We start from the raw sequence: 16,500 nt of genomic DNA, 5'->3' as shown, positions 1-16,500 counted from the left end.
ACAGAAGCCAGTCTTCCTTAAACCTCACTTGTATTCTAAAATATCAGTAAAAGAATCCAGACATAAGGAGTTCCATTTCACTGTGTCAGAAGAATGAGCAATATATTCTAAAAGAACACTTCAAGGTTGCAAAGCCTCAAAATTTACTTCCCTGGACAGCTGTTCCATATGGTGGGCTTACTTCAAGAATTCCAGTGGGTTACGGTTTCTTTTTTTAAATACTAATCTCTGCCACAGCATTACATTTAACAGCCAAAGCAGACCTCCAAACTCCTGTGCTGCACAGTGCAAGCAGCCAGTCACATATTACATGGGGGCTGGCTTATGTCACCAAATACTACATGAATGAGCTAAAGTAGGTGGCGTCCTGGAAGTCTTAGACTGGAACAGCGATCTGACAAAGTGCTAATTTTAAGACATGCAACCTTGACAGGGCCTGGTGCAGTCAATTTGCTCAAAAAAGGGAAGGGTTCCTTTAAAAGCAGACCAAACAGAAAAAGAAGTAAAATGGATGCATGGACCTGCAGTGTCAGTCGTCTGTCACACTCACCTGTCTGCAATACTTGCAGATTTGATTTTGTCTATGACAATGACCTGTTTGTTGCAGCACATCGAGGTAGTTAGTGCAACCCCAAGAGCAGCACCAGGAGTTTTGGCAACTTCAACTAGCAGTGGCCCAGAAGCTGTTGCTACTGAATCTGTTGAAATTAGACAACAAAAGATCAGTATTATACCAATGTGGTATTTATGCCATTTTCACGTTTCCCCCACATAAATTCTCCATGGGTATTCTATTTCTCTAACCAGATAACATGCCACTTCAAGAAATACTGGAATAGCATAATTTAAGGTGTCAATAATCAGCTCTTGATGTTGAAAATGATAAAAGCATGAGGACGTTTAGGATGTCTGAAAGTTTCACAGTGTGTCAGAATCAGAGACGGACCAGATGAGGCAAACAGGATGCGTTAGTGAATCATGCTCGAGCAACTGAAGATAAACATGACCTGGAATTTAAACAGACATGCTGGAAAAACAGAATTAATTAAAAAAGTAGAAAATTGTCTGAAAAAAATGAGTAAATGAATAGGTTAGAGAAGGAAGCTAAATTAATTTTCACAAAAGAAGATGAAGGTCTGTAGACAGCAGCTATAATAATCAAATGAAGCAGATAAAAAAAGGGTCCACAAGAAATCCTTCAGAAAAAGAAAGCACAAAATGGTGAAAATGCAGGAGGCATGACACCTAGAAGCAGTAGACGTTAAAGCAAAATATATGTGAGGAGGTTCTGAAGATTTTTTTAGCATCCTGTCACTGGATAAAATACTGTTTTATAACAGGACATAGATAGTAAATGATCAACACTGAATACAGAAAACAGGGAAGTATGTTGGAGCAACAGTCATGATCGATGACTGTGCTGAGAAGCTACCCAAGAGGACAAGTGCTAGACACAACAAAACAAAAAGACAGCAGACTTCTTCCTAAATGCCACAACAAAGCAGGCAGTGATCAGGGTGAAGTATGTTCTGGAGACTGGCTGAGAACTGTTACTAACCAATACCCATTGATCAATAACTCATCTCAGTGCAGTAAGAGAAGATGTTCTTTAAGGGTATAAATAGACTGAGACAAACAAAGTGCTATCAGAAGTCTTTGGAGGTGCTTACAATCAGAATAAGAAAAAACTGAATAGATGAAGACCTCTGCTGGATTTAAGTTACCAGATGTCCTGCCAGCAAACAGGAGAGATTGGTGTTCACAACATATTGGAACCAACTGTGAGGACACAAAGACAACATTCAATTGTGATGTGTCTCAGAAGATACTAAGATTGAAGTTGTATGAGAACTTCAGCTGGGCTTCCAAGTTTGGGGGAGAGGACAGATTTAAGATATTCCACTCAGTCTTAAATCTAAAAAAGTCAAAAAATGTAATACTGGCACAGAAAAGACAGTGAAACTGTATTAGCATGCAAAACTAACAATCCATATAATGATACAAGAAATTGAATGAGAGAGTGATGAACACTGAGAGAAGTTGCTCTTCCTCACTAGAGCATAATTTAGGTAAACTGCATATTGAAATGGAGTGAAAAAAGGTTGGCTGGAATAACATAAAATACCAGAAAAGTGTCCGGTAATTATTTTAGAACTCCTTTTCCACCCAAAACTTGAAATAACTTTTATATTCCAGCTGGCTTTCTTTTTTTTTTCAAGTTCAAAATCTGAGGGTTTGAAGGTACGATTCAGCAATTTTGAAAGTGGTCATTAAATCTGAATGAACAATTTCTGTACACAACTAGGGCTGAATTTTTAAAGGCTCAACTTTTACAGGCACTACCAAAATAAGCTGCTCCACAATCCTGAACTGATCTTTAAATTCTGAAACTGAAGAACAGAGTCCACCCAGTAGCATTTCTGCCTGGAGCTTCAAGCACTAAGTAGCTTTAAACTGGATGAACCACCCTCAGCAGCTGCCAGTCTTTCTCTTACTAACTAAAGAGGGAGTTTAACACAATGAAATTCCTGTCTTAGGTGACCTGGTTAAAGGTCTAAGGCAGGATACATACAGTGCCTTGAAAACAGCCAAATAAGCATGTGCAGCAGAGCAGAATTTAAGTATTCTCTATTCCCATTCCTGCACTGAGAAACAATTATTTTCATCTTGAACGTTCCAGTGGTTTCTGGAGCTACACACAAGTTTTACATCTACAGATATACGGGAAGAAGACTCAAACAATGTTTGTCATCAGCTGACAAAGGTTTTAACTCACATTGACCCAGAAAATGGCAAAGCCCAACTTGCACAAGTTCCTTCAGCAATGGTTGCCTTGAGGAGAGGAAACTGAATGCAAATATCTGTTGAGGATGTGTAAATCTTTCAAGATACTGGTCTTTTTCTAGTTACTTGGGAAACTGCATAAGCACAAGCAGCCTGAGTGTTATTTCCCAGGTGCCTGTTGAAATGTGCTGGGAATGCAAACCAAGGCAGAGAGAATGAATAAATAAGATAACTACATTAGAGGAACCAGAAGAGAAGAAATGGAGTGTGTCTAACGGTGGAAAGGAAGCACAAGGAAGAGAAACCAGAAGGCAATAATCAAGTACACACTCTGACAGAGAAGAATTAGTTTTTCATGTTGAAGTAAAACATGGATATGAAAAATGAATCATACAGGTATAAATTATTCATGTGTGAAGATGTTTCAGTCATTAAGATATTTACACCATGACTGAAGCACTTACACAGTATGTTGATTTATCGACTATGTAATTACATAAGATACACTGATGAATATTTGTGTGAAAGACACTCTCGATTTTTGATTTTGTTAATAATTTTTCTCATTTTAGAGTATTGCATCTCAATCACTACAAGAGGCCTGATTAAAACCTCCCAGAGGAAGCAGCATTGCTTTCTGCATGCTAATACATTTCTTCAGCTAGATAGCAGCACACCTTTTTTATTTGACAGCTTAAATCACTGGCAACAAGGGGTTTTATTCTGGATATACTTTTTCTATCTGCAAATATACTATATTTAGCATAGTATAAATCATATACAATATAGTATTTAGAAGATTTTTGGATAAAATAAGCAGTGTTACCAACCCCATTTGCCTCAAAAGATAATCACAAATCATCTTGAAAGTTGAAAAATGTGTTTTTAACCTGATAAAGACATCACATTACATGTGTTTCTTTATGTCTCCAAAAATTTATATATCTGTTAATCTTTACTGGTCCTTATGGTATGTGAAATCCAGGTCAACAACTGGTGGGGGGTGGAGGACAAAAACCACTAGGATTCCCACAGCGGGGAAACCAAAAAGCAAGCTGCTTGTATTAGGCAGCAGAGGATCTACATGTGAAGCAGTACCTTTAAATGTCCTAGAAAGGGAAAAGCTTCAGTCATAGCTTGCAATCAATAACGACACTAAATCCACAGGAAACAAAACTTTTTTAGTCCATGATGCTTTTTTTTTTTTTCTTTTCCAAAGCCTTCCTTTAAAACTGGGAAGTACTGCTACTGAGCTTGCTCCTGTAGGAGCACTGAGCTCTGCTGCTACTACCTGTGCTCTGCAGATTCTCACTTCTCTAACTGCAAGGTTTGGGGTGCTCCGTCATTTTTTTCCAAGTCCGCTTCAGGAGACTGCTATTGACCTCTCCTGGACGTTGCTGTGTTTTACAGCAATGATGTGACAAACAAGTGGATATATTACTGTCTCACATTAATTTTCCAAGCTTCTTCCCCTATTAGGTGTTCACAGGCTAACAAGTTTTGCACCTTAAAACTGTACATAGCAGGTTCCTGTAGCCTTCTCTGTTGTGATTCTCTGACTGAAAGTAGTCAAAAAAATCTGGCAAGGTGCTGGTTCAGACCAGAAAAAATGCATAGGTCCTCAAACCTTTTAGTTCTTGCAGTGTAAAGTTTTAACACTTCTGTAGCAGTGCCTTCAGAGATCTAAATGTGTCTCACTTATGTTAAAAACAGAAGACAGCATTTCACATAAATAGTTTTTCTTGATCAAAGAAGTGTGCTCACAACTATTTCTGTTCCCTTCATACAAAATCTTTGCAGCCTATAGATAGCAAGTAGGGCTGGACAGCTGGATTTGCTGACCTTAGAGGTCTTTTCCAACCATAATGATTCTATGATTTTAAGTAAAGCAATCTCTTCCTTAGGTAGGAGCTCCCTTTCCTCCATTCAGTTCTTCTCAGTACAAGTGAAACATTATTTTCATTCTCATTTTCTGTAACCCTAATTTTTATACCCAGTGTTGGCATGTCTCACGTTGAGACTAGTGGATGACAGAAGCATATCTTAGTGAAGTTAAGGAAGATTGTTAAGAACTGGAAAAAATCTTTTAATCTTTGACACTCGTGCCTTTAAGAGCAAAAAGTTGGAACATTTACAGAAAGTCATGATTGAAGAAATCAGTTTCAATCCCCCATCATTCCCAAATGCCTTAGACTATATTATTGCTTTCCTCTGCTCTCTCTGTTCTTTTTTCAATTCACAAAAATCAATGATCTTTTTCCAGTACCCACTCAGCAATCATATATGTGACAGCTCTGATGTATAAGGGACAATCATTGACTGTTCCCCAAAGAACCTGTTGAGTAAACTCATACAACGACACTCACAAATTCTTAAATGCAGAAATGCACAAGCCATTCTTTGAACTTGCTTTCTTTAACAAAACCCAACAGAATGGAGGGGAAGTATGTGTGTGCATTTGTGTACACAATCTAGTGTGAGTTCCAGAAAGTGTCCAATACAGAACACTTCATTGCAGTCAGTACTTACTACAGAAAGGTTGAAACATCCCAGCAAGTCACTGTCAGCACTCAGCACACACGCAGAAGGTACTTAAAAGTAGCAGTGATGAGTTTGATGTGAAAGGCACAGAATAAGCAGCCAAATCTGTGCCTTTATTTAGCATCTCAGTTGAGATTAACATACAATGTTGGTTACCCAGAGAAGTTGCAGAATAGTTTGAAGAAATCCAAGTGCTTGACTTTTTCCCATCTTACATGAAAAAAAATAAGTAGGACAACCTCTATTTTACATATGTATCGATTCAGCAGGTTGCCCAGTGAAATTGTGAATGCTGCATCCTTGGCACTGTTCAAAGCCAGGTTGGATGGGGTCTGAGCAAGCTTGTCTAGAGGAAGGTGCGCCTGCCCATGGCACAGGGAGTGGAACTGAATGATCTTTAAGATCCTTTCCAACCCAAATAATTCTATGATTGATGGAATAATCAATGGTGAAGAAAGCACAGCAGGTGTGGTTGTGCCAGTCCATTCAGAATCAGCATGCTAGGGATGAACCTCCCTGTTTACTGTGTTAAAAAACAAGGGCTGAAGTGTTAAAAGCTTTTTGCTTTTTGTAGCAGAAATGGATCAAAATACTACAGGCTTACTGCCTTGAGTTTTGAGTATTTCCCACTGCTTAGGGAAGCTAGATTGCTGAAATGCAAAAATCAAAGCCAATACATATCTTACAGGGCACTTGAAACCCACTGCTAGTTGTACAAACTTGAGACCAGACAACCAACCCAAAGAAATGGCAGGACTTCTAACAGGCTTGATGGATTTAATTTCTAGGATGTGTGGTTTTAGCAGTGACACTCTCCATACAGACCATTTTGCAAGGTCCTTTACAGTACTGCTCAGCTGACAGCAGAGCAACATAAAAGCACTCAGGGACTCTGTGTGCATTCACATCCACTCTTCTTCATTCACCCACAGACTATTCATAACTGTCAGACAGTATCTTAAACTACACTTAATGAATCTTGTCAGTCTCTGTGTGGTTTTTGTACTCTTAAGGACTATTTATTTTATGTGAATACCAGCCCAAATCCCCCATTTTTTTGGTGTCCATTAACACATTTTCTCCGTAAGACTGATACACTTAAAGCTATCCCAGCTCCTCACAGTCTGGTGCAAGACTGCATTCCTAGCTGTGATAGTGAGATTCCCAGTCCTCTGTCATGCTGTGGCTCCTCTATTTCTCTTCTCATGTTTTCCTGAGACTGCCATAGAGATAGGCAGTCAACTCACCTGTCTATCTTTTCCATGATCTCTTGCAAAACAGAGACACAACCAGAAATGTGTGTGCAAGACAAAGATCTGCTGCAAGTAGGGAAGCTTTTCTCTACTTTTTTCCTTCCTTTCTGCTTCTTCAATTCACTTACACCTTTCTTCAATTTTTCTCCAGGTTTCACGAAGTCACAGAAAAAAAGAGTTGAAAAACCCCACTTTCACCCCTGTTCATCTACAACATAAAACACTTAGGGTATTTTGATAACATTTTGAATTTCATTTGTAGGGGCATTTTAATTTACTCTTTTTTTTTTTTTTTTTTTTTTTTTCAGCAATTGGACGACTAGCCAAGTCTCCTACTTAGTGATGGTTATTTAAATACTGTTTTTTTTGGGTGAAGCTGGGAGCATGGGAGGTCACTTATTTATGTTACACCCTCTCCTTGTCCTGCAAAGATTATTTGATCTCTGTTTCACAAAGAAAGGACATAATTACGTATTCTTAAAGATGATCTAATCAAGAAATTGAGATTGGGATCATGGGTCAATGGCTTCAAGAGGGAATGTAGCAGCAAGGAAGAGAGGAAGGAATAAGACTTCTGCAGTGTTTAAAGGGCATAGGAACAACATTCAAGATGCCCTACAGCTGGGTAGCACCATTATTACTCATTCAGAGTAATATTATTTGATTCCTCATACATTTGTGACTAAAGGTCATAAATGAGCCACACACAGAGCATGATTCACGGTACTGGCTTTGGTATCCTGTTCCACTAATATTGTATAATGTTTGCACCCTGGCTTTTTTCATGCTTCATTTAGCAGAGTAACCTTTTACTCATCTGAGATCTTACGGGCAAAATAAAATCAAAGAAAAGCTAAGGAAGCTGTGAACCTGTTGGAGTAGGTCCAGTGGAGGAAGCTGCTCAAAGCACTGGAGCACCTGTCCTATGGGGATGGGCTCGGAGAGCTGGGGCTGTTCAGCCTGGGGAAGAGAAGGCTCTGGGAAGACTTTCAGAAAGGCACTGCTGCCTTTCAGTACATGAAGGAAGCTGATAAAAAAGATGGAGAGTGACTTCTTACATGGGTAGACAGTGATAGGACAAGGCGGACCAATTCTAAACTGAAAGAGGGGAGATTTAGTTTAGCTCTTCAGAGGAAACTCTTTACCAGAAGGTGGTAGAGCACAGGTACAGGTTGCTTAGAGAAGCTGTGGATGCCCCATTGCTGGGGGTGTTCAAGGCCAGGTTTGACTGGGCCCTAGGCAACACGATCTAGTGGGTGGCCCGTGGAAGAGGAGTTGGAACTAGATGATACTTAAGGTCTCTTCCAACCCAAACTATTCTATGATTCTATAAAATAGAGTAAGTTGACAATGTATTACACATAATATTTGTGGAGAAAGGATAGCAGTTTTTAATAATAGAACCACTATTTAAAAATTAAACATTGTTCTTGTTTGAAGTGTCAGTGTTGGTCTCCAAGGCCCAGCTTACAATCGATCATAAAATATGTGTGCTCCTTGTAATCTCTTGATTTTGGGGTATTGTGTGCTTCAGGCAGGCTGTAGAATAAGCATCAGCTGTTCTAATTTCACCTGGCTGAACTAGAATTAGAGCAGAAAAAACCAGTACAAAATATAGATAAATAAAACAGTGTATTTTCCATTATTGAAAATACTGGAGCTGCTGGTCTATTGAGAGAAAGATCACAGAGTTCTCAGGCAAAAACCCATAAAATTGCTACTAGAGGGGGAAAAAAAACCACCAATGGCATTTTATACCCTCTCACTTTTAGAATAGTCAAATTTCAAAAATGATAAATAGAAATAATTCCAAGAGGATGCCAGTAGACTGAGTGATAGCAAAATCAGAGAGACCTCTCAACCTCAGAATGGAAAACAGAGACATTATTCTCTAAACAAATGTGTCACCTATTATCCCCTCTATACACAAGCAATTTAATATTCTTGTCAGCTGACTGGCACAGTCTTTTCATTTTCCTCTTGTTGCCTAATTCCTGCAGCTCATCTATATGCCTCTAATTTAGCCAAGTTCTGCAAATCAAAAGCTTAGGAGCTGCCTTTACCTAATTTCACAATTTGCAACCTTAACCCCACCATCCTTCTCAGCTAAGAAATGTCACTAACTAGTTGAAGAACCATCTCTTCCTTCAAAATGCTCCCACAGTGTGGATGTGGATAAATTCAAAATCAGCTTGGGACTGTCTCAGATTTTCTCTTATGTACAGATCATAAAATCCTGCCTAAACAACTTCAGCTCAAAAGACTTTCCCCCCAACTCTCAGGATGCTGCTTTCTCCTATTAACTGTCTCAAGCTCACACCTTTCACTTTTACTAGGCCTCTTCCCTGCTCAAAAGCTGCATAAAACCCCAATCTCTTAATTTATCTCTATTTTTCTTTCCATGTATCTTGTTAATCTAAAACATGATCTGTCTATTGCCCAATTTACAACACAAAAGCAATTTGGTAGATGATGCCTGTACAGAAAATCCTGGATCTGCCTCTTTGAGGATAGTCTGAGTGCATTTTAATTAAGCCCAGTCCCTGCAACTTTCTGCCTTTGTTACCTTGAGAAAGAATACCACATAGAAAATTCAGGTGGCACTTAAAGAACTATTAAAAACTCAAATCTCTATCCCTGATGGCAGCACATGGTTTCAGAACTTGGGAGCCTTTAAGTACACCTTTATGGTTAGTTTGGCAACCTGAGCCTCAAATACCACCTTTCCACTGAAGGATGGCTCCTGAAAACTGCCCTGAAACACTATATAGCATTAGATTGACTGTAAAATGTTTGTAGAAGTCAGCAGCAATGGAATTCTGCCTGCATTTAATTCCGGGAATGGGACTTAAAAATAATTCTTTTTGAAAACCATCTTCCAAAATGAGACAGACCCCCAAACAGTGCAAATAATATGTCCTCTGCTGAGGCCCTGCAATACAGAACACTAATTTTTCTATTGCACAAAGCAAGGATGATTTTTCTATTGCACAAAGCAAGGATGAAATCAAAGAACCACTGAATCACAGAATGATTTGGGTTGGGAGGAACCTTAAATACCATTTAGTCCCAACCTCCTGCTATGAGCAGGGACACTCTCCACTAGACCAGGTTGCTGAAAACCCAATCCAACCTGGTCTTGCACACTTCCAATGATGGGACATCCAAAACTTCTCTGGGCCTGATGGACAGATGCATTATGTCCAAAAGAAATTCCAATACTTATTTTCTCCTCCAAGCAGGACAGAAAATAAAATGCACAAGAACTTTCATATCTTCAAAACTCTCCATCTCTCGCATGCTTTAGTGTCTGACTAATCACAACATATAGAACAAATAAGGGCAACACAATCTGCACCTCAGCCTGCAAACTAAGACACAGCTGGTGTGTTGAATTTTACATCAGCCAACCTCAAAAGCATATCTGTAAGTACACACTACAGATAATATAAAAAGCTGCAGTACCCATCAATTATGCCTATTTGACACAATGCCCCTAAGTTCCAGCTAACTGGAACAGTAATAATTAGAATGGGATTGAATTATCTTCAAAAGCCTGCAGAGCACAAAGCTCCTTCCTCACTGCTGTCACTTCATAGATGGGAACAAGCACTGCAAACACCCAAGCACCCAAACTGTGCACTGAGCTGACAGTGCCCATCTGTCCAAGTCTCCACCGGGACAGGACATCTCAGATAATGCCAAAAGCTTCAGAGCAAAGCTGTGCCATGGATAGTTTGGACACCTGGATAAGAGAACAGTTAAGGCAAGTACAGATGAGTCAATGCCGTGTTAGTGAGATACCTCAGCTGCTGAGATATCCCTGTCTCTCTGCCACAGCGGTGGGAGCTGAAGCCCTGGAAGCAGCAGAGCCACCTAAGCAAGATGTTGAGCCTGTGACAGCCACTTCTGCTTGTCAACAGGATGACTGACCTAAGTAGAGCCCTATTCCCATACAGCTGAGCAGTTTGGTGTACGTAAGCTGTACAATTGGACCTTGCCCAGGGTCCTCTGTATTACACATTCACGGTTACTTATTATCCACATGTGCTAGTGACCTCTGTAGACAAGATAACTGCAGTCTCTAGCTTGGAAAGCTGACCTTGGCTGTGCTTCTGCTAACATTGACATCAACTAACTTGGTTTGGTTGAACATGCAGAGTTTTAGACTAGTCTAAAACACTTCTCTGCAAGGCCTATCGGTAAATATGAAACCAGAAGAAAAGAAAAATTAAACTGTGCATTACTGTTCATAACGGATAATATGAATTTCTAATCCTACAAAAGTATACTATCAGTACCACTTTTTTTGTCTGAAACTTTGGTCTGTGCTCTAGTACAGATGTCTTTAAAATAACTGATGTATTGGCACAACCACATTATAAAAGGCTACCATGCAGAACGTCAAGGCTGAGATCTGACCTGGAGGTTTGTGCACTGAGGACCAGAGTAAGAGTTTTTTCTGCTCTCAGGGGTCACACAAACTTTGGTAAAATGAGTCAGAAAACAAGTTTATTAACTGCCCTCTCTTTCTGCTTTGGTACTGCCTCAGCAGATCAGCAAAAACATTTCAAAGAAATAGAGAAAGTAGTTTAGGTAAATTGCCCTTAAATCCAACACAGAACCCATGGTTCTAAACATGAACTCTTTCATCCCTCATTGAAAAATAGTCTAGGACTGCCTATATATTTCCACCTTTTGCCCTTTCCTTCTTCTTCTTGTTCCAAAGAATACACGAACAGTACTACTGGGAGTATTCACACATTTAAAGTAAAAGAAAGCTTCTATATCCCCTTTTCTCTGCAGCATACATTTCCAGCAAAACCAATTCCCCACATTTCTGCTCCCAAAATCCCAGCTAAGCAATAACCTCTAGCAACTCAAGTGGCCCATAACTGTTACAGCCATAGCAATGAGAAGGGCACTCTTATCATCTGCTACCTCAGCAGACAGCCTGCCAGCTTGCTGCCAGGGTCACCTTTGGCAAGGCTCCCATGTGGCTCCTCCTTTGCTGCAAGACAAGACATTTACCTCCTGCCAGAGCAGTTCCTGCTGCCAGGCTCAGAGGAGTTCCAGGTCCTCCCATGCCCCTGTCTGGTGACTTTTTTCTTTTTGAAGATATTCCATTGCTCATGTTTATAATTAAGCGATTACTGAATTTATGTAAAGGAGAAACTGTGAAAAGCCTTTTTTATCCGTGTTTCTTTTCGGTCTGTTTCTTTGATTTTGGTCGTTCTTTTTCTTTTGCCAGTGAAATCCACCCAAATTTACCTATGGTTTCTGTAAAGACCTTGAAAAATTAGAGGTCACTGTGTTCAGAAGAAGGCTATTCTGAGCAACACTGCTGAGCTGACCATAACAGAAAAACTGTGCTTATGCAAGGTGTAAAAAATCCAAATGTGAAGTTGACTAAAATCTGCAGAACATTATTATAAATCATCATAAAAATACATGTACACCAATAAAGATCAGAAGTATCTGTTTACAAACAGAATGACATTAAAAGGAAAATATTACAGTCACTATGTGGGCACAAAGCACTTCAAACCTAATGATCCCCAGAATGAATATTGCCTGGATGTACTTATTTTTTACCTCCCCTCTTTAATTAAATAAGCACATATACTTCCTTCTTCAAGAGCCTCATGTGGAAGGTAGACAGTGAATATTTAATGAGTAGGAACACTTTTCCCTTTTTTTCCAGGCTCATGCCTTAATTACTAAACAGTATTCTCCATCTTCTCTGAGCATACGTGGTGGGGGAGAGCTATTGTATGCTGCAGCCTCTGAGTATTCCCTACAATACACATTTATTAATGATTTTCTCTAATAACCACAGTTTAGAGCAAAAGCATGGTGTTTTTCTCACTGTAGAGATAAACAACCAAGGATTAAAGAAATGAAGGCTGAAAACATCCATTTGTCTGGAGAGGACATATTAGGATGCTTGTGTTGGGGTTCACTGCACCAAAATGCAGACCGCTGTAGGACAGACCTGAAGCAGCTACACCTGAGCCTAAGCTCTCTCTACAACCACCCAAGAAAACTGGAATTTGACAAATGTGTTCACCTGCCCCAGTTTAGGTATCTGCATCAAGATGAGATCAGCTCTTTTTAGAACATTTCTCTCACATGATTGTTTTTCAGATCATTCAGTACTGTGCAGCAGGTGACTGTGGAAGGTAAAATGTATGCAAGCATTCTAATTAAAATTTGTAATGTACCATATGCACCAAGGCATCTGAGTAAGACTGCATGGGCATCTTAAATTCTTTTTTAATCCCTGAAGAGCTGAACTGAAAGGAACTTTGCAAAGACAAGAAAAAACTTCCCCCATATACACAAAAAATATTGGGTTTATCTTTAAAAATCTTTAAAATCTTAGGTTTAACTCTGAGTCAGTTTATGAAAGTAGCAAAAAAGCCATTCCTCCAGCAAGGGAAATGTTAAAGAAGTACAGAAAGGACACATGCTTTCTTGTTTGCTTTCCCTTTGCAGCTGATTTCTGGTTTAAACCTAGCAGCTGGTGCTTCTCCCCATTCCATATCCAACTGAAGAATGACAGGATGTACTGAGAAGACCAGCAGCATCAATACCTTGCCATAATTTATAAAATCAAATGCTGACATTTTAAATCTGGCCTGTTATGTGAAAGCCAAAAAACAAAATAAAATGAAATGCATGGTGGCTGTTCATCCAACAGTTTCTCTGGCTTGTTCAAGGGTAGAGACTTTTGCTGTGATCTAGATCCCAAGTGAGAAGACCTCTAAAACTTAGCACAGAACTGGCCACTTTATGTGTGTACACCCTGTTGCCATGCTAATGCTAGAGTACCAGAAGAGAAATATCTTAGCAAAGGGGTGAAGAGAAAATGGCCCTAGCATGTTCTTTTTTCGTTTGTAGAAAGGAGAGGACTGAGTGGAAACTGAGTGTAATTGAACATTGTAAAGATCACAATTTTAAAGTAATCTGCATTGGTCAAGTATTTGCAATACAAATTTTTTCTACACTTCAGATTTGAGTTGGCTGTAGAATCCCTAACCTTATGTTGGCAAGAAAATAAAACATTGATTTAGTGGTATAAACAGTGCTTAAATTAGAAAACTTTTATGCTGGCAAAAGACATATTTGTTGGTATAAACCGGATGTCCATTTGGAGAGAACTGAGGAGGGGGACAAAGAAACACAGGTCTGCTGTTTATTCCCCTTTAAGCAAAGCCCTTCAAACATAGGACATGAGTTTGTTTGTTTGTTTGTTTTCGCCTTTGGGTCCTATTTTAAATCCCAGCTGAAATCAGAAAGATTCTTAAAGAAAGTCTTCTGAATAAATCAAACATTCACTCATTGTACAGATGAGCAACACCATTGGAAGTGCAACAAGATCATGCTGTAAGATGTGGCACTGGTGCAATTATCTTGAGGAACTATGTTCATTTCAAGATAAACCTGTTCACCTTAAATGTTGATTTTCCCTACTGCCTACATTTCCAGCACACAGACCTTAGTATAGTCTTCTCTGAGCAGTACACATCTCCCAGGTGCTGAGTACTAGATGTTGCAATCTCACAAGATCAGCTTCAGATCTCATTTACACAGGGGTTTTGCATTAAAACACCATTAACTGAGGACTTATTTAGGCAAAATATTTATACTTTGAAATCCATCCCTTTTCAGCATAAATGTTCTGTGACATGGTGAATGAACCATTAACCTTAGTGTAAAGGAATAAAAATCTGCATTCCATTTTAACCTCTTAGATTATGCCTGCTACAGGTGTTCCAGGAAATGACCTGAGGGACTCGGGTTTTTTCCCCTTTGACCTAACCTGTCAGGGATAGCCCAGATGTCTCATACCCATGAAAAAAAGTCAAGAGGATGGAGTGGTGCAGTTCCAGCTTTTTTTTTAAATGCCTCCCCTCAGAGGAAGTCTTGGGAGACATTTAGTGTTTTCCTCTCCCAGGAATGGAGGCAGGACTGGTGCCTTTCTGCTGTTATTTCCTTAGAGAAAGGCCCTTTTAAAGACAGGTTCTGGGGTTACAGCACAAATTCTCTCTAGTATAAAGAAAATCAGATCTGTCTCTTATTCCTTGGTCTCTCAGATGACTGCAATGGCACTAATACAACTCTGTATTTTCTTTTAATTGGATCAGATTACAAAGTTTCTCTTGCTTTGAATTTCAATACAAATCACATACAAAAGATCCTTTAATCTCCACAAAACTTAATTATCACCATTTCTGTAATGCACCTCTGCACTCTGAATTTAAGTACTGCAGCTACCTGCTTAATTTTTTTCCAGACAAGCACAAGCCAGGTTACCTCATTATCCTGTTGTTATAGTCTCTGCTGACCAGCATGCTAAATAACAGAGAAGCCAACTTACTGACCCACTTCCAGCTGTCCAGAGCTATGAGCATGTGGTAGAGATGCCAATTCTCTTTCACACTGCATTTCATGGTGTATCTGGATAGCCCTCATGTGAAGAGAAAAATTTGATCAATCCTTTATTTCCCATCTCTTACTAAGTGTCTTTGGGGGTTATTTGCTCCTTTGCTCTGCTTTCTTGAAGCCTGGATGGTGGACTGGAGAGATTACTACAAGAATCTTCTCCTTTCATCATTTGTCTTTAATTACTTATACAAAGAAGCAAAACAGCATATTTTTAAAAGGTATAGACTGCTTCCATTTGAGGATCTAAGCCCTTGAATTAGGATCTAAAATATTGAGACCATGTGCTTTGTAAAGAGATACTAACACAGATTAGCAAGGATCTCCTTTAATGAATGCCCACCATGAAATACATTTGATATTTCAGATTGATTTCTTATAATTATAGACTATTTAGATTAACTGCATACAAACACAGGTTTCACCTTCCTGATAAGTCCTTGAAGACAATTTTTTCCATGACTCTCAGAACTGTGTAAGTAAAACAGTATATTTGCATACATGAAGTGGAACTCCTCCCCCTTCCTAGTTATTTATGACAATTAAATTGTACCTTTAGTTTTCTGTTTCAGGGACATCTCATTTCACCTTTACAGTTTTTTTTTCCCATATAAAGCAATGTTTATTAAGCTGCTTTTAATGAGGCTGTAGCTTCAAAAGCACTTGAGATAAATTTTAATTGGACCTGTTAGAGTAATTTGTAACTTTTATGGTTCAGCTAAACTCCTTTTATTTCTCTTTAGGGATGATCAAGAAGTTTGTAAAGAAAGAAACACCTGTAAGACTTATGAAATCCTTGTAAAACATGACAACTCCTCCCTTCTGCAATCACCCGCTAGCAAGATGGCTATTAAAATGCAGCAGCAAATCACAGCCAGACAGAGAAAAGATATCAGGCAAATAGACTTGGGAATCATGGAAATAATACTGTTCTGATTAAAAGAAATCTTGTTTTTAATTGCTTGTAACTTACAACTTGGCCAAAGGACAAATATTTTGTGTGATTTCTTTTCTCTCTCCCCTTAATTTTTTTACATGAAACAGGTCATTAGGAAAAGCCAGAGTTTGCCCCACCTTCCCTGCCCCACCTCCTAAAAATTCTATAGGCTTTATATGGGAAATTCATATTCCCTATGTGTCTTCTCTACCTGACAGATCTGGCACTGGGAGTCAAGAGCTAAGAAGAGAAGAGAGAAGGACTTTTTGAGCAAGAAGGGGAGGAACCGAGGTGAGCAGGTTATTGATCTGTGAAGAAGCTGTGGAACAAGAAACTTGGGAATGGTTTGCTAAGGGACAGGGACAAGAGCTCAAGAAGAACAGGCATGTAAACTGCAAAAGGCCTTTAAAAGAGGGAAATCAGAAGTGTGAGAGAAATGTGTTGGAAAAGTATTTAAGCCTTACTTGGCAAAAGACAGCAGAAAAAACTGGGTTGTAAGTAGAGGGAATAGCATATTGGGGATTTAGGACCTTCTAG

At 39.2% G+C, this 16,500-nt stretch overlaps 1 protein-coding gene across 1 annotated transcript in view; it reads right to left on the bottom strand.

Annotated features, from left to right (window-relative positions):
- The window catches only part of LOC131573284 (glutamate receptor-interacting protein 1-like), a 217,369-nt gene that overhangs the window by 46,838 nt on the left and 154,031 nt on the right, over positions 1 to 16,500 (bottom strand). The window contains exon 8 of the mRNA XM_058827083.1: positions 551 to 698. Coding sequence (XP_058683066.1) covers positions 551 to 698 — 148 coding nt within the window. The remainder of the gene's footprint in view (positions 1 to 550; positions 699 to 16,500) is intronic.

The sequence above is a fragment of the Poecile atricapillus genome, chromosome Z (assembly GCF_030490865.1).
Source record: "Poecile atricapillus isolate bPoeAtr1 chromosome Z, bPoeAtr1.hap1, whole genome shotgun sequence".
Classification (NCBI taxonomy): domain Eukaryota; kingdom Metazoa; phylum Chordata; class Aves; order Passeriformes; family Paridae; genus Poecile; species Poecile atricapillus.
The sequence above is the reverse complement of the archived record's forward strand: the minus strand, read 5'-3'. Positions and strand labels throughout refer to the sequence as shown.